The sequence below is a fragment of the Micromesistius poutassou genome (genome assembly GCF_964030765.1).
Source record: "Micromesistius poutassou genome assembly, chromosome: 22".
NCBI classification, from domain to species: Eukaryota; Metazoa; Chordata; class Actinopteri; order Gadiformes; family Gadidae; genus Micromesistius; species Micromesistius poutassou.
This window is the reverse complement of record NC_140292.1, coordinates 2,912,757-2,934,245: the sequence shown is the minus strand read 5'-3', so window position 1 is coordinate 2,934,245 and position 21,489 is coordinate 2,912,757. Positions and strand designations below refer to the sequence as shown.

At 42.0% G+C, this 21,489-nt stretch overlaps 3 protein-coding genes across 4 annotated transcripts in view; 2 read left to right on the top strand and 1 right to left on the bottom strand.

Annotated features, from left to right (window-relative positions):
* Nucleotides 1-183: 183 nt before the first annotated feature.
* LOC311367509 (low choriolytic enzyme) lies at nt 184-1,828 on the bottom strand (the record flags this gene model as incomplete). Its single annotated transcript, XM_084486343.1, is given in 10 exon segments — nt 184-313; nt 409-490; nt 613-785; nt 864-985; nt 987-1,000; nt 1,081-1,162; nt 1,385-1,434; nt 1,528-1,593; nt 1,690-1,722; nt 1,807-1,828. Coding segments are annotated over 10 exon segments (774 nt in total).
* A 441-nt stretch (nt 1,829-2,269) lies between these two features.
* zcchc9 (zinc finger, CCHC domain containing 9) lies at nt 2,270-5,219 on the top strand. Of its 2 annotated transcripts, none has more exons than XM_084486508.1 (6): nt 2,270-2,283; nt 2,603-3,006; nt 3,231-3,381; nt 3,765-3,857; nt 4,173-4,241; nt 4,613-5,219. In XM_084486508.1, exons 2-6 carry the CDS (start codon nt 2,611-2,613, stop codon nt 4,723-4,725), a joined length of 822 nt encoding a protein of 273 aa, XP_084342634.1. In that variant the 5' UTR covers nt 2,270-2,283; nt 2,603-2,610; the 3' UTR covers nt 4,726-5,219. The 2 variants fall into 2 exon arrangements, with proteins under 2 accessions (XP_084342634.1, XP_084342633.1); XM_084486507.1 differs by lacking the exon at nt 2,270-2,283 and adding an exon at nt 2,392-2,410.
* A 10,569-nt stretch (nt 5,220-15,788) lies between these two features.
* Nucleotides 15,789-21,489, top strand: part of xrcc4 (X-ray repair complementing defective repair in Chinese hamster cells 4) — a 22,492-nt gene continuing 16,791 nt past the window's right edge. The window contains exons 1-3 of the mRNA XM_084486629.1: nt 15,789-15,909; nt 17,816-17,983; nt 18,979-19,190. Of these exons, the coding sequence (XP_084342755.1) occupies nt 15,873-15,909; nt 17,816-17,983; nt 18,979-19,190 (417 nt within the window). The 5' untranslated portion in view covers nt 15,789-15,872. The remainder of the gene's footprint in view (nt 15,910-17,815; nt 17,984-18,978; nt 19,191-21,489) is intronic.

Sequence of the window (21,489 nt, the reverse complement as noted above, 5' to 3'; positions counted from 1 at the left end):
ACTCCTGGTACATGCATATACAATTCCTTTAGTCGATTAAACATTTTGAGAAATTTCTTGTCGTCCTGGGGCTTCGACGGCTTGTCATCCATGTTATCTAGTGAAAGATGTGATATAAAAAAATAGGCCATTAGATCCACTGAAGTATTCTTCAACAAGATGTATTTAAGTCAAAGACCATTGCTACAAACCACATTGGTAAAGGACTCTGATTCTTTTCAGATCCAGTGGCGTCAAGTAAGTCCTTTGTCCCATGTCGCCGTTATGCTTTATCACCGTGATGGTGGGCAATCCATTTTTAGAGAAGTAATTTCTATATTAAAAAATAAAGTGGACACAATGTCACACAAACGGCACAAAAACCCCAATAGTCAAGTAGGCCTAATTGTCATCATCTTCATGCTTTACCCTCCGTAGTGCATGATCGAAGAAGAATCATAAGGAATACCAAAAGTTCTTCCATCTTTCTTATGGAAGTTAGACTGCCTTCCTGTAAAGAATGTCAAATCAATCAGAAATCCCCTGACAATCAATTACTCCGGATGTTGAAAAGAGTTGACCATCGATCTATTGGCCTAGGGCCTACTACACAACTACAAATAGAAACGTCACCTGTCTGAATGTTGTCATCAAAGATCTGGACATAGTCGTTGCGGTCCATCCGTGTGTGTTCGTGATGGAAACCCAGAGCATGCAGTAGCTCATGCGCTACATTTCCAACGTTGCACATTGACCCAACGTACAGCATCTGCTCCCCGCCTTGGTACCCCACATAGGACGCACAACTACAACAAAACAATTTTAAAAATGGCGGCAAATATTCAAAATTTATATTCTGGTGGTGTCTGGTTAATCTCACTCACCCCTTGCTTGGGTTGAAAAGCAGATAGTCTGCATCTGTACTTCGTTTGTGGAAGGACACACAGGTGTGTTCAGACACCATCTCGATCGCCTTCAGCAAGGTGTCCGTCATATCGACTGGCAAACACACAGTTGGAAACTGCTATAAATGCACAAGGAAAATCACCCTCAAACCCAGAAGTACACAACATTGGCCCATTAATTCATTACAGGACCAACCTAAAGAGGGGTGGATCACAAATGCCACCGAGACCTTTCCGTTGACGGCTGGCCAGGTGGCATCCACGGCATTCCTGTAAGACTACCATAAAGTTGTTGCGTGATGCAGCCCTATACATTTTGTTACACACACCTGTTTAACAGTCAAGTGCTCGAAAGAGAAAACGATTTTTACAATACACTGGATGTATCCACAAAAAAATAAAACCTACTCAAATAAAACCCACTAAACCTAAACCATCCAAGTGTATACTCGAGAACTTGTGGAAATGATTTTACTTATAATTATAATATACGTCCATACATCCATAATTATGTCTCCCTCCACGACGCCCTTCTGATAGTTAATTATCTCTGCAAGGAATAAGGAAAACATTAAAAATGTCAACTTATTAATTAATTGTTAAGATTACTCTTCAATGAATTAACAAACAGGTTGGCATTTACCTTCCAATGTCTCTGGATTATGTTGGGCATAGTTTATGGCATTGGCAAACTCATCTCCAAATACTTCTATGCAACAGATTTAAAAAAAAAAGGCAAAAAGATTAAGATATATTTCAACACAGGCCTGAATAGTATCATGCAACTAGAAATAGAAACACGCACCACTTCCATGATTTGTCACAGGACTACATTGCACTGCAAAAAAGGGAATCAACTCAATTAGATAATCTATGCATAACAATAAATAAATAAATATTCTACAACAATTTACTTTCTCACCCTGTCTAATACACGTTGACATACAGAACAGTGCAATTAGGCATGACAAAAACATGATGTAAAAATTCTCGAAGTAGACTATGCCTTCATGTCACCCCTGATAACCAACCTCTTCTGGACCAATATGCGCTAATTGCCTACGTGTGATTATTATAACCAGCTGAGGTGGCCTGATTGGTGGCCTGTTCTGGAGGTGTTTATTTGTGAGAATGAATAGCACTAAGGAATTGTTATTATAAATATTAATTAAGTTACGTGTACTATAGTATATCGGCTTGAATTAACTTCTTAATTAGTTGTTGTTTTTTACTGACTGTATTTATATCGGTAAAAAAAACAAAAACATAATTTTAAATTACAACGACCGTTTCTTTACGTGACTGGAGCTAACCCCTTAGACCGATAGAGGGCGACAAAAGACCGAAAGGTAGGATGTCGTTTTCCGGTAAACCATAGAAGAAGAGAAGTACTTCCCAGGTAAATATGTCCACATGTTACAGCTAACAGTGACGGTATTTGTTCATATACATGTATAGAATAGTTGCTATCCGTGCTGTAAATAACTACAGTGTCCTTGCAGTAAAACCTTCTCGGGTAATGTACGGTAACGCGGTGCGTAGTGTCTGTACTGTGGTTTTATATCGCTACCTAAACACCAGCAGCAAATCCGCTGACCATTTAGTTAGAATCTCCTCCTTTATCAAACTGTATCTCATGGCAGATCTGATATAGTTGGCCTCTTGTTAAAACTGTCGTCTTACGCTTATGTAGATATATTTTAATATTTGATCTGAAGGTGTCAAGATGACGAGGTGGGCCAGAGCCAATAACATCCATAAACACAAACCAGCCGACGCCACCCCATGGGACCAGCTGAAACACACTGCTCAGTCGGGAGCCAAAAGGACATTCCCTGCTTCCACAGGAAGACCACGTCCAGTTGCCCAATCGGACCCTCTACGGAGGACTCAGCGGCAGGGGGCTGCAGATTATAAGAAGCCCAACAAGAAGAAGAAGGACTATGACAATGTAGACGTAAACGGCTTCATGGCGTACCTGGAGGAGAGCGGCCAGCCTCTCCCCAGGGGCCAGCAGGACGGGGAGCAGGGCCTCCGAGAAGAGCTGGAGACCGCTCTGAGGAAAGACAACCGCCGGGAGGACAGGAGGATAAGGAGGCAAAACGATAAGAAAAATAAAATGGTGAGTGTCTCTCTCCCCCCCCCCCCCCCCCCCATACGCTCTGCACTTCTTTCTGGCGTTATTTAGCCTACATTAACCATTTAGCAGACGAACAATCAATCACTCATTGGGCTGAGAATAATCAGAGCAAGCTATCAAATTTGGAGTAGCTACAAAAAAACCTTACGGTGCTACCATGTCTCTTTTGTTTCATATTGTTTGCTTCATCTGGTTCTTCCCAATAGCTTTGCTTCAACTGTAAGCAGCCGGGCCACGGTTTGGCTGACTGCCCCGAGGCGGAGCGGGACGTGGATATGGGCAGGGGGATCTGCTTCCGTTGTGGGTCCACTGAACACGAAGTCCAGAGGTGCCGAGCGAAGGTGGACCCGGCTCTAGGTGAGGGAAGCAGATTTACACTCGAACACACCAATAGTTTAGCTGTTTTAGGTTTCAAGATTTATTTTATTTTGGTATGGTCTTAAGGACATAAAACATTTGATAGATGGGCACACAAGAAAAGTAGTTGGAGGTGATATAATATCGAGGTGTGTTTGAATGTACATAGCAGCAATATTACAGACAATTTAAATATCAGACTTATTTGTCTGGTAGCATGTGAACGATGAAAAGTGCAGGTGCATGAGGTTAGTTCAACTGTTCATGACACGTGTTGCCTGTGGGTAAATACTATGGTGTTTGTTTGTGGTTATTGCGGTACCTCTTCACAGACTGAAGGAGGGAAGGTGGTATGTCATGTTAATGCGCTTTCTGCTTCTTAGGGGAGTTTCCTTACGCAAAGTGCTTCATCTGTGGAAAGACTGGGCACTTGTCACGGTCGTGCCCTGACAACCCTAAGGGTCTATACAAAGAAGGTAAGCACATGTCTTTACATTAAAGGTGACTTATTATACCACCAGGTGTGAGTGTGATTAGCCGTTACGAGCCGTTTTGAAAATCAACCTCTTCTGACATCACAAGTGGGCGTGTCCACCTAGATGTATGACGGATAGATGAGCAACGTTTACTACAGTCCACTGGGTAGGCTGGTAGACTGATCTATCCAGCACAATCAAATTCAAACCTGGTGGTATAATATGTCACTTTTTAAGAAAACCCTTCTGCCATGCGGTATCATGGGTGTTGAGCCAGCCTGTGTATAGTTGTGTTGATGTGAGTTGTCTTTGCAGGAGGTAGCTGTCACGTGTGTGGCTCTGTGGAGCACTTCCAGAAGGACTGTCCCGAGCACCAGTCTAAAGGTGTGTGTGTGTGGTTCTTCCCTCTTGTCAACATTTACATCTAGTCATTTTGAATGCTACTCTTCTATCCAGTCTTAAGGAGCGGCTCAGAACATTGACATCAATTACATCAATTAGTAACTACAAACCAATGAAGTATCGATTCATCTAAACGTCCTTGTTTTAGTCCTCTGCTTGGAAAGTGGTTTCAGCGGGTCGTAGAGTCTATTGGTAAGGATGTTTGACTCCCAAAAGAAAGGTCCAACTCAAAAGTCCACAGTCATCCTTGAGTACGCACCATAGACGTAGAGTGGAGAGGAAGCTGATGGTGGTTGGTTATTGAGGGTTGATGAAACTCCTGTTTGCCCCCCCCCTCCCCCCTGTGTTGACAGCGACCTCCATCACGTTGGGCTGGTTGTCCAACAACATGAGTGCAGACCACGAGGACGTGGACGTGCCGGTGAAGAAAGCTAAACCTAAACAGGCCAAGGTGGTTGTGTTCTAATGCCATGCAATCAAACGTTACACACCTCACTAGAATGGTATATTACCATGTGAAGCGTTACGCTGACGCTTTTGGATAACATTTCATTGGCCTTGCTGTGTGAAATGACGAGGATTGCTGATCTTTTTTGTTTTTTTTGTGTTCGTTTTTACAAATATCAAAACATTTTGTGTCATTTTTTGGGACATAGAAATGAAAGAACAGCACAAATAAAAACAAAACACAATTATATACACAATTTTTAAATCATTGAGGTTGTCATATATCTGTAAAATAAATAGCTTTATATGAAAATGTGGTAACTATGTTCTCAAAGATTTATAATACTTAAAAGGTTTACTGGAAATGGCTTAATTTCTGTTCAAGTTAAGGGTTATGTAGTTTATAAACGATCCTTCTATTTATGCTGTCATTTGAACATGTTATTTGCAGTTGAAGTTTTTTGTCAAATTATTAATACAACTCTTTAAAGCATCCCATTGTTTCTGTCCTACTGAAAAAATTAAGATCAAATTAAAGTCTTTAGTCAAGTTGGTCATCATTTGGTCTAACAAGGACATTTCTGGAAAATCGATCTCAGTGCTTGGGAGGAGCACTGATACAGAGCAAAGCAACACTACTGCTCTGTTATTGATTTGATGGTATTTATTAAATGTTTTCAAAACCAGGCATAACCTGGTGTTTTTCAACGTAAAGGTATAATGTAGTGGTGGCTCGTTCGCGAACGAATCAGTTCGAACGAACGACTCTTTAAAACGAACGAACCGACCTGATTCGTCGCTCTCGTTTGTTCTCTGAGACTCGACTCCCAGCTCCACCCACTAGTCGCCGAGTCGCGCTGACTCGCGAGTCGCTGCTCGTTCACTGACTGTGTTTAACGGTGAAGACTCGAGGACTGAGAAGTCACGAGAGTCAGTCGGGCAACAACATCCCGATTCTGAACATCAAGCAATCCTCAGATAAAAGGAACTTAGTTAATGTTGTGTTGATTGATGACCGTTTGCACCATTGCACGATCGTGATTCGTTTGAGAATGAAAACGAGGGAGGAGCTTAGTCTGACCGACTTGGCTGAGAACGTGCATTCGCGATTCGTTTGAACAAGAACGAGGGAGGAGCCGAGTCTGGCCGACTCGCCAGATTTGTTTGAACGAGAACGAGGGAGGAGCCGAGTCTGACCGACTCAGTGCCTGAGAATCATGATTCACCGCTACCGGAAATGCGAACGAACGAATGAACGACTCTTCTTGGCGAACTGATCGACGCGAACTGATTCATTCAAACGAATCATGAAATCCACCACTAGTATAATGTATTTTATATCTATCTCACCAGTAGAGGGAGACAATCATCACTGGCAAAATGAACAAGCCTAGACATGCCCGTAGGTTAAGTTTGATCCCATAAGGCTACCATAAGGCTTATTTTGTTTTGGGTATTTTCATGGTGCTTCATCCTCTGATTAACAAAAATTTGTAGAGGAAAATACATTCAATTAACTATTCAACAATGATAAGCATTTCTTCGATCATTTCAGCAGAGTGATCAATCCATGTTGTTTGCCAATTCTGTTAACCAGCAGTATTTCATTGGTTTGAAACACAAACAGACTCTCAATGGTAGCTCAACTGAAGACTAGTACATTGGCTCATGTCAATATAATACTTGTTTTTTCCACTGAAGTACTCACTAAATAATGACTCATCTACATTTCAAAATAAATAGAGCAATTAAAGTTCTTAAAAATAACAGAAATGGAAATTATTGGTCATTAAGTTTTTCACTGCTTATGCATCGTTGGTAGGGAAAGTCTTCTGAAATTACAAAGAGCCCTTTTAGTATCTGGTGGCTAAAATTAGTCAAGGAAATTATTTCACAAATGAGTAATCCTTAAAGCAGAGGTCCAGTAGGTCGTTGTTAAAAGGTATGCAGGTGGTCGGATACCCAATCCTTTGAGACATTTTATTATATCAGAAGGCTACAAAGTATACTTTTTGTATCTCAAAAGTGGAATTTGTTTGAATTCGTTTTGGAGTATGTATACAGTTTTTTGCATGATGTATCCATTTAATTTGGTCATGAGGGATGGGTAATGACTGAAAAGACGAGATCACGGATACGAGCGGCCGAGATGAGTTTTCTCAGGAGGGTGGCTGGCTTCTCCCTTAGGGATAGGGTGAGAAGTTCAGTCATCCGGGAGGAACTCGGATTAGAGCCGCTGCTCCTCTGCTTAGAAAGGAGTCAGTTGAGGTAGTTCGGGCATCTGGTAAGGATGCCCACTGGATGCCTCCCTTGGGAGGTGTTCCAGGCACGACCAGTGGGGGGGAAGACCCAGGACTAGGTGGAGAGATTATATCTCAACACTGGCCTGGGAACGCCTCGGGATCCCCCCGTCAGAGCTGGTCAATGTGGCCCGGGAAAGGGAAGTCTGGGGCCCCCTGCTTGAGCTGCTGCCCCCGCGACCCGACCCCGGATAAGCGGATGACGATGAGGATGAGGGTATCCATTTAAATATATATATTTATACATCTATGAATTCGGATGGCCCTCACTGTTGAAATGATCCATGGTCAACAGCCTAGACGAGTCTCTGGCTGCCCCCAACACATCTCTATGAAGCAGATCCTGATGGTCTCAGCCTGTTGATTGTGCCAGGCAGCGGACGTAAAAGTCGGACAAAAAAAGCTAAAACACAATCCAGCTAGCCTTGATCTTCATGAAAAACACCATTTAAGCTATGTCACATGGATGTCACATGTCAAGTTATGTAGCTCATGTCGTTTCTCCCTTAATGCTGGCGTTTGCGATTCCCCAGCCCTCTACCCACATCTCACAGCTTGACCCTAGTTTGCCATGACACCTTTCCACATGATTAGCGACGATTGCGAAGGGGGTTTAGGGCGGCAAGTTCTGTACATATTAGTATATGTACAGAACTTGCCGCCCTAAACCCCCTTCGCAATCGTCGCTAATCATAATATTTCAAAGGCACTGCTGCCGTGCAGTAATTGGACTGTACTGCAGGTTGGTATCCAGGTCAGCCTTTTCCCTGGCCTTTGGAGGCCTGTGAAGTTTTGGGTCTGAGAATGTAGCCACCATAACTTCTATGACTCCACACGTATCACCTTAACACAATCAAAACCTGCCCTCAATGGTTAGGGTATTGACTCCCTTTTGGATGTTTCTGGGTTTCCCCCTCAATCTACCTATCTTTGAGGTGAACGACCCAACCCAATTTGCTTATTAATGGCATTAATCTGCATATGAAAGAAAACGACTATAAGGTAACTTTCAATAAAAGTGTCTAAATAGTCAAATTATATTTGAGTTTGGATTAGAATGGTGATGTTACATCTCCTAGGTGCTTTGAGATGCGTGGCCTTTGATGTTCCCCAGTCGGTCAGTTTATGGACTGAGTCTTAAGAGAGGGCACTACTCTTCTCCGGTCAGTTTATGGACTGAGTCTTAAGAGAGGGAACTACTCTCCTCCCAGATGTTTGGATCTAACGTGGAGCAGGAGGAGGTTAAGAGAGGGCACCATGGGAGGATGTGACCTTGTATCTTCACAGGGATAACAAGGTCAGAGATACTGCTGAGTTTGACCAATGCTCTGTTTGACTAATTACTCCATTGCACATGCTGGAAATGAGATGGTAGGATACTGGGTAGCTCTTTGTGCTCACCCAATGTACTTATTTACCTATGTTTTTTTTCCCCACTAGTACTTTAAGTCACTCAATCTGTTCCACTCATCCAAGTCACAAGTTCATGGATATTTATTGATTGATTTAAAAAAAAAAACTGCTAACTTTTTCAAGATGTTTGGAAGAATAGGTATTTATTTACTCAAGTCAATGGAGGCTTGACATGCCTAAAGTAAACGCAGCAAATAGCAGCTAAAAAAATAATAATTATAATACAAATTATATATATATATATATATATATATATATATAAATATATTCAACACCATTCTGACACCCACTGTTGTGTGTTTATGTTGTGTTCTTCTTTTGTCGGTTGCGACTTGAGTAGCACCTGAAATGAGTTGGATACTGGGCTGAAGGCACAAGAACAAAATACATTTTAACAGTATTCAAATAGCTTTTCCCAATGGTAGCATTTAAAGGATTTATAATGTCTAAAATAAGAAGGATTAATGACCTGTCAAAGGAAAATCTTGCATTGCGCAAACACTAAAACCATTACATTAGGTGGAAAATGATCCCTCTCCTGGCCTTATAGTAGGCTTAACATTTATTACAGTACGTTCTGAAATAGAAGCTATGGTTTAGCCATCCGTTTGATTTGAGAACAATATAGTGTTATTGTGTGTTTGGGGGTTCCCATGGACAATGTCAAGGGAGTGATGTGAAGCTTTTCTTCCCCCTATAAGTCTACCTCGTACAATTACAAAATAATCCCAAAACAAAAAGAACCGACTCCAAGATGGCCACCTCAGAAGACCCCCTGTGAACGGTTTCCACGAAAGCTTCTGCCTCAACAAGGAAGAGAACTGAAACTGTGGCCAGGATGGATCCACAACTGCCAGACAGCTGCATCACTGCTCCCACAGCACTCCTCCTTAGGCCTGATTACACAATTCAAACCAAAGAAAGTATGTTTGTGACTGCATGAGTCTGTGTGTGTGTGTGTGTGTGTGTGTGTGTGTGTGTGTGTGTGTGTGTGTCTGTCTGTCTGTGTGCTTGTGTAGTGTGCATATTGTGTACATGTGTGCGGTATTGAACCCCGTGTGAATGGGCTTTGTGTACGAGTATCTGGGTGCATGCATCTGTGTGTGCTTATGCGCATTTGTACGTGCTTGTGTGCACATGTGCGTGTGTGTGTTTGTTTACACAGTAGGCTCATTCATTTAAGTCTCCTGGTTCTCATTTAAAATTATAAGACTCTTTTCTTTAGTTATTGTCTCTCAGGCGATGGATTTCCCAATGCTAAGCTAACCCTTTCCCGGCTCCACAATACAAGCGGATGTCCCTACAGTATTAACAATCAGCCCTTAGCAATCAGCCCTAGTTTCAGAAGCTTCATAGAAACATCTCATTGATATTCATTGAACGCCCAAACTTTCTGTCTCAAATCAACAAACAATACAGGACTTTATTTGGAGTTGTTTTAGCTAAATCAATTAAATATACTGCTGGAAACGCATCTCCCCAGGGAAGGTTTGACTGTTCACTCTCCCATCACTAGCACCACGTGGCCTTTTTTTTTTTTTTTTACTTAAAGCCTGTCAAAGAAAGAAGGCCATGCTAATGAACTTGACTACTCACTTTAATGATTAGAGACCCAGCGGGTGTCTTCGTTCCTGCTGACGGGGGCATCTTTGCAGGGCCTTCAAAGCGTGTAGTAAACGCTGTCCAAACTCCTGACTCACCGGCGCACATTGACACCTACTGTGTTGGCGGTGACTGTTGTGTTTGTTGCACTTTGCAGGGGTAGGTCTGCTTTCACAATCCCCTTAACTGTCTGTTCCAGAGAGAATGATTGAACATGTTGAGGCACCAGTACGAGTTAGACCTACAACATGGTTTTTGTTGTGTTTGTTGGTCAGTAAATAAAAGGATTACAGGAAGCACATTCAGTTTGAAATGAGGCCTCTTGTTAAATCTCCTGGTAAACATTTGTTTTATTATAAATTATTCCCACCATTTATTAAATGTTTACTGTGAGATTCAGTCTTGGCGTAGTTGTTGGATAGGATAATCCGTTTCCATCTATTTGTTTTAAAAAGCCTACTACAAATCCCACAGTTTATTAATAGCAATGACTAGACTACTACTACGATCTACGATAAAGGGGGATGTTTTAAAGATTTTGCAGGGTTCCTCGTTCCATGTCTCCCAGGACTAGAACCGTGGATCCAACCTACTAATCTCTCATCCTTATACACCTCCACAGAAGACTTATACCACTAATCCATCAGATTTGAAATGATAATGGCAGCATGGTCAGCAACTTGCTCACATGCATGCTTACAGAAAGCACATTTTTTATATTAGCTTAAAGCTTTAAAGGTTGCATTGAATTAGGCCTATGACTGAAGGACAGGTCTCAAAATGTACATATCAAAAGGGCAAAGCGTTGGGGCCTAAACATGGAGATAATTCAAAAATCTTCACAAAGATATTCTCGCATCATCATTTGTATATTTTGAATTAGTTATGTTGACAACTAACAGATAGACAGACTTAGTGACTGACTGACTGCAAAACAATGGATAACAACACTGTTCAAGGCACTGATGTCCACAGTGAGAGATCTGACCCCAGGCAGACGCTTCACAACTCCCAGGAAGCGCTTTTTACCTAAAAATTGCAACTGGAAGTCATTAAAAGCAGCCCCATCTAAAACCTTGTGTGTCACATACACATGGACGCACATATGTCTACTGGAGGCCATTAGAAGCAGTTTGGGGTCTCTTGAGTGAAACGTGGGCTCTCTGAAATAAGGGGCGGAAGGAAGGAAGGATCCCTGAGTGTAACAGAGCAGAGAGAGGAGCGAGAGATGAAAGTGAAGAGATTCTGTAAAACGACGAGGGAGGACAGTTAATCAGACACCTAAATCCCAGCACTCCAGGAGCCTGGATGTGGGTCACTACTCTGTCTGAGCTACGACACTAGCCAAGTTCTTATCGAGGCTAACCCAGTGGTTCCCAAAGTTTTTCGGGCCATGACCCAAATTTCTAGGTGCAAAATTTTCATGCGACCCCAACTTCTTACATTGCAGAGCATCTCCATCCACACTGATCGTTTTAAACCCACCAAGTCCTGCACATATTATCCATGTCTGAGTGACCATATGCACATTGCACCACATTCAGCGATTAGTAATTGCTGGTGGCTATGAATCATTAGTTAGTCTGTTTATTAATATAATATTAATATACAGTTACCTTTATGAGACCTTTCAAACCTTTTCTCAATAATGTTTTTCAGCAATAATGTATGATTAAATAGCTGATAAGTCAGCAATCTGACCCTGTGTGCTCATTTGAGGGCCCCTACTTGTGTCTGGATCCACAGCTTCAAAAATCTTCACAAAGATATTCTCGCATCATCATTCGTATATTTTGAATTAGTTATGTTGACAACTAACAGATAGACAGACTTAGTGACTGACTGACTGCAAAACAATGGATAACAACTGCTATGGAGGCAAACTGTTGCTAACAGATGTGTGATTGGTTCAACCCCACAACTTAAGAAAAACACGGTATCCCGGTTACCCTAGACTTTAATCGACCTCAGTGTTGAATGGAATTCACTACACTGTAGGCTATTTAATATTGGCACAACATGAATTTTTCTTTAAAGACCGGGTAAACCAAGAATAATTATGGGTTTTGAGTTTATAATACCACAGGAAAATATATTATTAACCACCCTGCCAAATTTGAAGGACTAAAAAAATCGCGAAGTATATAAAATTATGCTTCAAAGTTGATGAAAAATGAGCAGTAACCCCAGGCTCAGGACGGTGGGGGCGTGTGCGCTGCAGGCCAGGAAACCACGCCCATCACCGGAGAGGTCCAGCCCCTCCCAATCTCAAAGCTGAAAATGGACAGCAGGGGGCGGGTTTATGTGAGTATGACCGCTTTACGTAACGCGGTCCTCGATGTAGACCCGCCCATTTTAAACCTGCACACAGAACATTCTCTGAGGCCTAGCTCCTCAAGGAAATGATGAATGGGAAAAATATTTTTTACATGTTTTGAGGGACACATTTAAGGCCTAATTAATATGATAAGAAGAAAAATACTGAATTTGGTTTACCCGGTCTTTAAAGACCGGGTAAACCAAGAATAATTATGGGTTTTGAGTTTATAATACCACAGGAAAATATATTATTAACCACCCTGCCAAATTTGAAGGACTAAAAAAATCGCGAAGTATATAAAATTATGCTTCAAAGTTGATGAAAAATGAGCAGTAACCCCAGGCTCAGGACGGTGGGGGCGTGTGCGCTGCAGGCCAGGAAACCACGCCCATCACCGGAGAGGTCCAGCCCCTCCCAATCTCAAAGCTGAAAATGGACAGCAGGGGGCGGGTTTATGTGAGTATGACCGCTTTACGTAACGCGGTCCTCGATGTAGACCCGCCCATTTTAAACCTGCACACAGAACATTCTCTGAGGCCTAGCTCCTCAAGGAAATGATGAATGGGAAAAATATTTTTTACATGTTTTGAGGGACACATTTAAGGCCTAATTAATATGATAAGAAGAAAAATACTGAATTTGGTTTACCCGGTCTTTAAGAAGCAAATCCTTTCCTACAATTGATACGAATGCTGGAAATATGGTCTCCATTGTTTGGCACAGTAATCAAGTTTCTATTTTTATTTGAAACTACTCTTGGCTGGCGTACAGTTTCTCTTTCTTGTAGAGGTGACAGCTTCATAACAATGATAAATACTTTCAGGCGCTAGCTAGTTACCTTTCGCCAGAAAAAGGAAGGAAACGTTGAACATCGCTGTTAATCAAACACAGATCATAAAGCCTCTTGAACCGCAAAACGCTGGAAAATTCACACAGAGAAACAAGGCAAAATATAAGAAAGAAAGATAAATGGGCCTGTTAACAAAACAGACACAACAAATATCTCATTAAACAGACAGATTCCCCCGGCTCAAGATAAACAGTAAACAACTTGAGGCCATGACAGCTGGGTTTGTTAATAACAACCACACAACTTCTCGGTGTGTTTACATGGAAGTCTGGGAGACTGGTGGGCATGGATCTTTGACCCGAGATCGTAGACGCTTCTCGAGCAACCATTTAGTCTCTATTTTAAATGATGTTTCGTCAATGATGTTTTGTTCAGAAATAACACAGAAGAAACTCGAGAAACAAAACATAAAACAGATATAGGCCAGTATGTCGATGCTTGTTCCCAGTTTCGTTTCCTTACTCATTCTTAGCATGAGTTACCCCAGTTGGGAATCGAAACCTGGCGAATAGAATAAATGCCATGCTCTTCTAGATGGACTGGACAGGACCAAACATAAAGGACAAAAAATATTTCCGTCCTCCTGATATGAATGAAATCCGTGGCTGTCTTAACGCGATGGCCTGGCCATTAGAAAAAACACAATGTTGACAGTGTTGACAAACATTGTAGTGTTGACAAACATCTACAGTAGTAGAGAATGCCAAACACAATCATGGTATGTTTTGATTCGATGGCACCTAATAGGCATGCTCCATTATTTTTCCATATTGCAGTCTTCATAAACAAATCTCCATATGGTCAAAGGAAAGCTTCATGCCAAGCAGTCCCACTAAAGGTCAAATAGTGAGACTGAACGACACGATTATAAATTGCAATATGGCTGGCTGATTTACATTCATTCATTCAAGTGTGACCTTGGCTATGCAATCAGTGGACCCCTGTGGTTCTAAAGGTCAGTGTGTTTCTATGCAGTACGCCTAGTATGGTCGTGCTGTTTCACCACTTCCTCTCTTGCTTTGTAAGACGCAGGGTAAGATGTTCAGTGTGTTGCTATGAACGATGACTCCTGTTTCCTCTGCATTTCGACACTCTGGGTGTGTTGAAATGTATGGAGGATACGCCATTGTTGATAGACCAGCTGATCATTGTTGAGATAGGTGCGGGGTTGTATAGTAAGGCGGAGGGCGGGGCATGCAGTGGTTAAGGTGGTCAACTCACAAGCAGGAAGGTTCTGGGATCGATCCCCCGATCTCTGCAACTTATCCGAAGGCATCCATGAGCAGGATGACTAACCATTCATTATGTGCTCATCTGCTAAATGAATGAATACTTAATGTCAATGTGGCGTTCCTGTGTGGTTAGGGAAGAACATCACTGAGTGCTATGTACATGAATATATGTTGAACATAGAATGAATACGTTGAACAACCTGAGGCCTTTCATTTGGATAATGGTGACTTGGCTCAGCTGCGCTAAGCAGACATTATGCCCTTGGCGAGCTTGGTTAGATTCCGACCTGTGGCCCTATGCTGTACGCCATTCAATCCCTTCAATCCACTCTCCTGTCCATAAAGGCATTCGAAGTTGATTCAATGTGTTTAAAAAAAAAAAAAAAAAAGGATCAAAGTAGGGGTGGACCTCCATGTGCGATCACACCTTTGATTGGGTTTGGTTAGAGGGGAATGGACCAGGTGGGGAAGTGACATCATTGAACATGTCTTATTCTGAGTGAGCCTGATGTTCTGTTCTGATTATACCGTGTGTGTGTGTGTGTGTGTGTGTGTGTGTGTGTGTGTGTGTGTGTGTGTGTGTGTGTGTGTGTGTGTGTGTGTGTGTGTGTGTGTGTGTAAATCAACAACAACAAATTAAAGCAAAGCCCAAACTGCCTCTTGGAGTCATTTATCTTGGAAGGAGCTTGTGTTTGCAGAAGGGAAATTAAACCCTGTGAAACTCCCTTATTTCCTGTCCGGCACCAGACATGTGGCCCCCATCTTGGTTCTTACCTCACTTCCCGTTCCTTCCTCCTCTGGGAGGATGTCGGTCCGACCTGTGTCTAGTGTCAAGGTATTGTCAAAAGTACATTTTGAGTTTTGTCTTTCATTCAGCATTGTGCATACCTTTCACATTGCCACGATCAATAAAGTAAAATACCCATGGGTAGCAGAAGATGATGTTATGCAGGCTGTGAGAAAGATACACACATTAATGTTATTTATTTATAAATATATTTTAGATTGAATTTACTGAATTTCGGAAGTTATTATATTATAACTATAAACATTATTTAATTTGGTAATTAAAGGATGTTCATGGTAATACGTTACAAACATCTTATACTGCTTATTATGTAAACCTAAATTGTCTCAAAAACAATTATGACAACATTATAACACACACAGACATTTAACACTTATATCCCCTTTGATTGAATTATGTTCAATGTATTATTATTTAAACCTTAATAAAGACAACATTTTAAGAAAATCAGGATGGCCATCAGTGATGTTTAGGGCATCTCAGTTCACGTCCCAGTTTAAAAGAACTTCATCAATGTCGCGTAGAAGTGACGTCATAAGCGTCATACAGTCAAGCGACGGAGCCGCATCCTCTATGTTCAACCCTTCAGATATGTATTTCATATAAATACATGACTCTGGATTTAAGAGTGCATTTCAAACATGTTTAGAAGCTACGAAATCCACGATCCACTGTTCGGTAAGGCTCAGAACGACTTGTTGTTTCCTGTTGTTGCAGAATGCCGGGCAGCAGCAGTTCACCCGAGTCTGTCTGTTTACAAACAAGCCGACCAGCATCCCACCCTGACCAATGAGCCGGAGCCCCCAAAACGCGGTCATTTGGCCCGCAGAAACCCCACCGGTCCGTGTGAACGCGGCGTAACGCTCGAGTACCCTACGGACCCGTGTAAAGGCTTTGTGATGATGGGACATTCCGAATTACTTTGAACTGGGTAAAATGTTAGAGCTTCGATCATCAATCCAAGAAAGTACCACAGGACTTGTTGCCTGTCACTAGGAGACCGTCACTAGGAGTCTCCTGGCTGTCACCAGGAGACTGTCACTAGGAGTCTCCTGTCTGTCTAATGAAAATGAAAATGAAAATATATATATAATATTTAAGCTAAGGAATAAAATAAAGTGTATAAAGGTTAACAATTCCAACTTTAACTACAACTCATTCATTTTCAAACTGGTCAATGGTAAAGAAAACGTACTCAGGGCAGAATCACCATTTCATTTCAAGTGAAAATGGTTCAGACTGCTTGACCCGTATGACAGCACCTTTTCAAAGCAGGTGTTACACAAATAGGATGTTGTTAAACAGAAAACGGCCGTCTGAAAACCACAGACCTGTCCGTGTGGTGGTGGTAGTAGCAATGGCCGGTCATTATGAAAACACAGGTAAATGCATGGCGAGCATTGGGTTTCTCTGCTCTGTTGCCGCCCAGCCTGTACTTATGGCTAAGTATAGTTCCCTACTGTATTGCCTTCTGGTCGTCCTGATGATATACTTTTTAGCCAGGCGTGTGTCGTTACCTGTTCTTCTACCTGGTGGTGTTGCTTGTTATTACCAGGGAGGGAGAAATAGGTATTGGATTTGTAGTTCTGTTTTAACAATTAGACTATCCCCATTTGAGATAGTATGGGTGAGTCTGACTGTAATCTCTGCATATGATTACAGGGTTAAGGTTTACTTATTGCCTTTTATTTATTTTTGTCTAGCCTTTAACATTTTTCGGCGCATGAGTTTGAACAGCTTACTGTATGTTTAGTGTACCGTCTCTGATGAGTTGTTACAGTAACAGCTGTCCACTGACATGCCTTTCTTTATGGATCTCTCTATCGTCCTCATGACCCAAAGCCCTACGGGGGGGTTTCAGATGGTCTCTCGCCATACCCCCCCCCCCCCCCCTCCCTCCCCCCCGGCGTTATGATAGTTTTACTGTGGAGGTTTCCATGGAGAGATGAGCTAAGCTGTCATCGTGGGCTGGTGTTGACAGGTTGAATTGAAGTGAATTAACGGTATGGTCAGACTGACTGCTTTTCTAAGTCTGTCCTGTTACGTACACTCCACAACACGCTGCACGGATGTTCCAAGGAAATGATGTCAGAGCTGCAGTGGGTTTTGTACCAGGTCTGCGATGACGGATGTACACCTACCACACGCTTCAAATAGAAGATGATTTCACCGGGACGCTCCGAGACGAAATTAAAACAAAACACATAAGCCCTTCTAAAACGCCCCTTGTTATTTCCTAATTAGTCATTCGGCAGAGGCTTTTATCCAATGCAACCTTGTTATTGTTTGTATCATTTTTTCATTTATCATTGAGGAGCAGGGAAGGGATAGGCCTCTCAGATAAGGATGCTGCATAGAAATTGGGGTTAGGTTAGGATTCAAACCTCACCCCTAAAGTTGTCAAGTTTATTAGCTTTTACTCTGGCATGAATATTAATATACTCCTGACATGAACTTTGGTAGGTGTGTAGTAGATTCAACCCTCTTTGATAGCACTTGCTATTTCACGTTTTTAAGTTGTTTTCATGTTGTTTTTCTTGCAATATCGTCAAGCTAATTGTGTCGTTGTAATTGACCGAAACAGGTGTAGGTGTGTCTGGAGAGATGGACGTCTCTGTGCAAGAGGTAAACATCCCCTCAGAAGACGGTACTCAAACAAAGTACTTCCTGCGTGTGGATTGGAAGGGGCAGGACTTGGGCTCTGGCTTCAACATACTGCTGACTGACGGACAGCTTGCTTGGAGAGGAGAGGGTAAAGCTAACCACACACACACACACACACACACACACACACACACACACACACACACACACACACACACACACACACAATAATTAATTAATTAATTTCCCTTCTGCAAACACTCTTTCCAAGCTCCTTCCAAGATGAATGACTCCAAGAGGCAGTTTGGGCATTACTTTAATTTCTTGTTGTTGATTCGCACACACACACACACACACACACACACGCACACACCTGCGTCTGGTCGCATACCTGTTATGCACCCTGCTGACCTCCCGTTCTGAACCCTGACCTTCCAGTGGAATAACGCTGCCCACCCCTCTCACCTGACAGGTGTACGGAGAGGATGACCTCCCTGACACCTCTGTCTGATGGAACTCGTAACTCAATGTGTCACCATTGTCCTGTTTAGTGGCCTTGTTTTATGACCTTCTTTTTTTATCTACTCAACTTGTTTATGGGATAAGCAACCCCACAAAATGACTTTTTCTCCATGGAAAAAGGTTCAATTTGGGTCTCACGAAGTGTTGCTGAACAATTTTTTTTTTTAACTGAAAATTTTGAAGTTGTTTATTCTGCTCAAAAAAGCTTTGGTTCTTATTCAAGGCAGAGCCCCCCCCAATAGGCGAAAGCCTAGCTAAACACAACCCAAAATAAACCAATCCATAGCATCACACTTGTCTATTATTGTTTTCTATAATGCTAAAGACCCCAGCCATCCTTGAAAAGAAGTTCCCTCGTCTTGTTGTTTCTCAAGGTTTCCTCCCTTGCATTTAGGGACTATTTCCATTGCCTTTTTTTAAGTTTGACTTATCCTTTATAATGATTAATCATTAGAAACAACTGTAACATGGCAGCCTGTTTGTTTAACCAAAGGTTCTCTCTGGTTGCTTGGAGACCAGAGACCAGAGATCAGCAGAGTTGTTGTTGGAGTCCATCTTCCCATCTTGTCCTTGTATCAATAAAAAACCCAGGCAGCTGACGTTCTTCTCTTCATGGCCTAGTGACGGAGGATGTGGTGCGTAGCGAGGCGGAGGAGCTGGAGATGCAGAAGGAGAGGTATGTCCAGGACCTCCATCACGCTCTGACCGGCACAGAGTCCTCCGTCACGTACATCTTCACCCTGACACCCCAGCCGACGGCCGCCACCACCACCACCTCCTCCACCACCACCACCACCACCCTGGCCTACGAGAAGGTGCAGAAGGACATCTCGGTAAGGATCGTTCCCTCAACCTCTGTACGATGCAACCTGTGTGCTACTGCTGCTTGAAGCTAGTATCGATAATCTAGCTTCAAGGAATTCTACAGGCTAAGGCTTGAGTTATACTTCTGCATCGAATGGCCACCTAAGCGGTTCAAGGGTTTATAAAAGATGTGTTGCACAAGTTTATCGCAGAGCTGATTCAAGTTGTCTCCACTGTTGGCAAAAATTAACCGGACAACGCAGCAGGGAAAAACACAGTCCCTACAGCATTCCGGTGATGTAGATACCCACGGTCTGTGATGACTTGACTATAATTAGACCCTTGATGGAATTTGATGAGCCTTGATGGACCATAGCAGCAGAACATTGTGTTCAGCTGTTTTTTGGTAGTGCGCCTACCGTAGTTCCTACGGGCCAATGATATTTCCCAAAAGTCCACTATCCAGTTTGGTATCCAGGAACACTTTGAATTGGCAGATATACCCATAAGTGTTTCAATGCTGCTGGTGAGAAGTCTCATTCACACCGACTGCCATGAAGAATAAAAAAACAAAGCAAATACAAATAAAAGCAGAACTTAAAGGGGTAAAGAGGTATTCCTGACATAATAGCAGTACTTTGCTGTTTTCTGTTATGTTTACTGCATACTTCTGGAGTGTTTACTATTGGGCTGATAGTTGACCTTTAATGGCTGTGTTTACACGACCTCCAGGCTATCATTAAGCACTGGTAAAAATTGAGAAATGAAAAGCTCATGTTGTCCGATAGTTTGACCTTAATTTATGGATCACAGAAAGCCTTTTTGGGAACCTGGTCGACCTGGTTCATTCTCACCATAGTTATTGGGAAGGATATGATCATGATTATTATTATAAGGAACTTCTACATTGTGTTTAGTTAAGTTGTGCCACTTGAGTTGAGTGCTAAGCTTTTTTTGGATGTAGAAACTTCAGAACTTGTTTTAAATGGCCCCAACATTAACGTTATTTATTTTTCTTTTACGCTCATTCTTTTATTCTCTCCCTTTCTCTCCCTTTCTCTCGCTCTACATCATTCTCTTTCTTCTCATCCTGTTTGTATGTCTGTCTATGTATCTATCCATCTATGCATCTATGTATCTATACATCTATCTTCCATCTATCTATCAATTGCTTTATTTAGCAGCTCTATCCATTCATCTTTCTGTCCGTCTGTCACTAGGGAAGTGTAAGAATGTGAGCGCACCATGTGGAACACTAAGCAGTGTATTATAGGTGGAACGTCTGCACACTCATGCTCATGCTCGTTCTTACGAAATGCCGGTTGCCGTGGGAGCAATGGAACACAATTGAACTCCAGCTTCCATCTGGTGCAACCAAAAAGGGAAATGAATAGATAGTCTGTTTTATTAAAGTAAAACATGCATTGTGGCATCCCTCCATTTGGAGACTCACACTGGCGTGTGGGTGTGTTAATGTTTTCTGGCTCTGTGTGTGTGTGTGTGTGTGTGTGTGTGTGTGTGTGTGTGTGTGCGCGCGCTTTTTTTCTCTCTGTGTCATAAAGTTATGAGCGTTAATGAAAGGCCCCGGTCCGATGCCTGGCCACTCTTGGTTCTAATAGCAGTCCTGCATGTCCTGCAAATGAAAAGCAAAGCAGAAGCGACACATGTGCCCAGGTGTGAGCCACAGTGGTTAGCATACCGCAGCGGGTTAGCATACCGCAGCGGGTTAGCATACCCTGCATGCTTCGTAAAATGCGAGTTCAACCTTTTTTTTTTTTTAACATAGACGTAGGTTTGACCATGTCGTGGCTGTGGAAAATACTGCTAGAACCGATGTAATAATTTATATAAGAATAATATGGAACGTATGTAATGAAATCAGTCATTGATATTCATTTGTCACTGGTTCACTTGAAGTTTTATCTTGGGGCTGCAAAGTAATTGATTAGGATTTGTAATCATGTTTTAATTGTTTCATGAAATGAAGATATAAACTTATCTTGATACCCCAGCTTATAGTCTATAATTATAAATTAATAATGATGAGAAGAAAGCCCTTGAAATTAACAAAAGATGAGGTTTGAAACAGGGAAACTCTTTTGAGTCTGATACCATACCTTAAATGTCCTTATACTTGATATTTATATACACATTGTGATATTTGTCTATTGTTTAAAATCCCCCATGATTATAGGCCTATTTTACATATTAGTTGACTTGCATATTTAGTCTTTTGAATTTAATTATTAACTTTTAAAAAGTCAGGGATTCTCTATGCTGTTGTTCATTGTGAGTTATATTAAGGTATTATGGTGATTCCATGGTTTG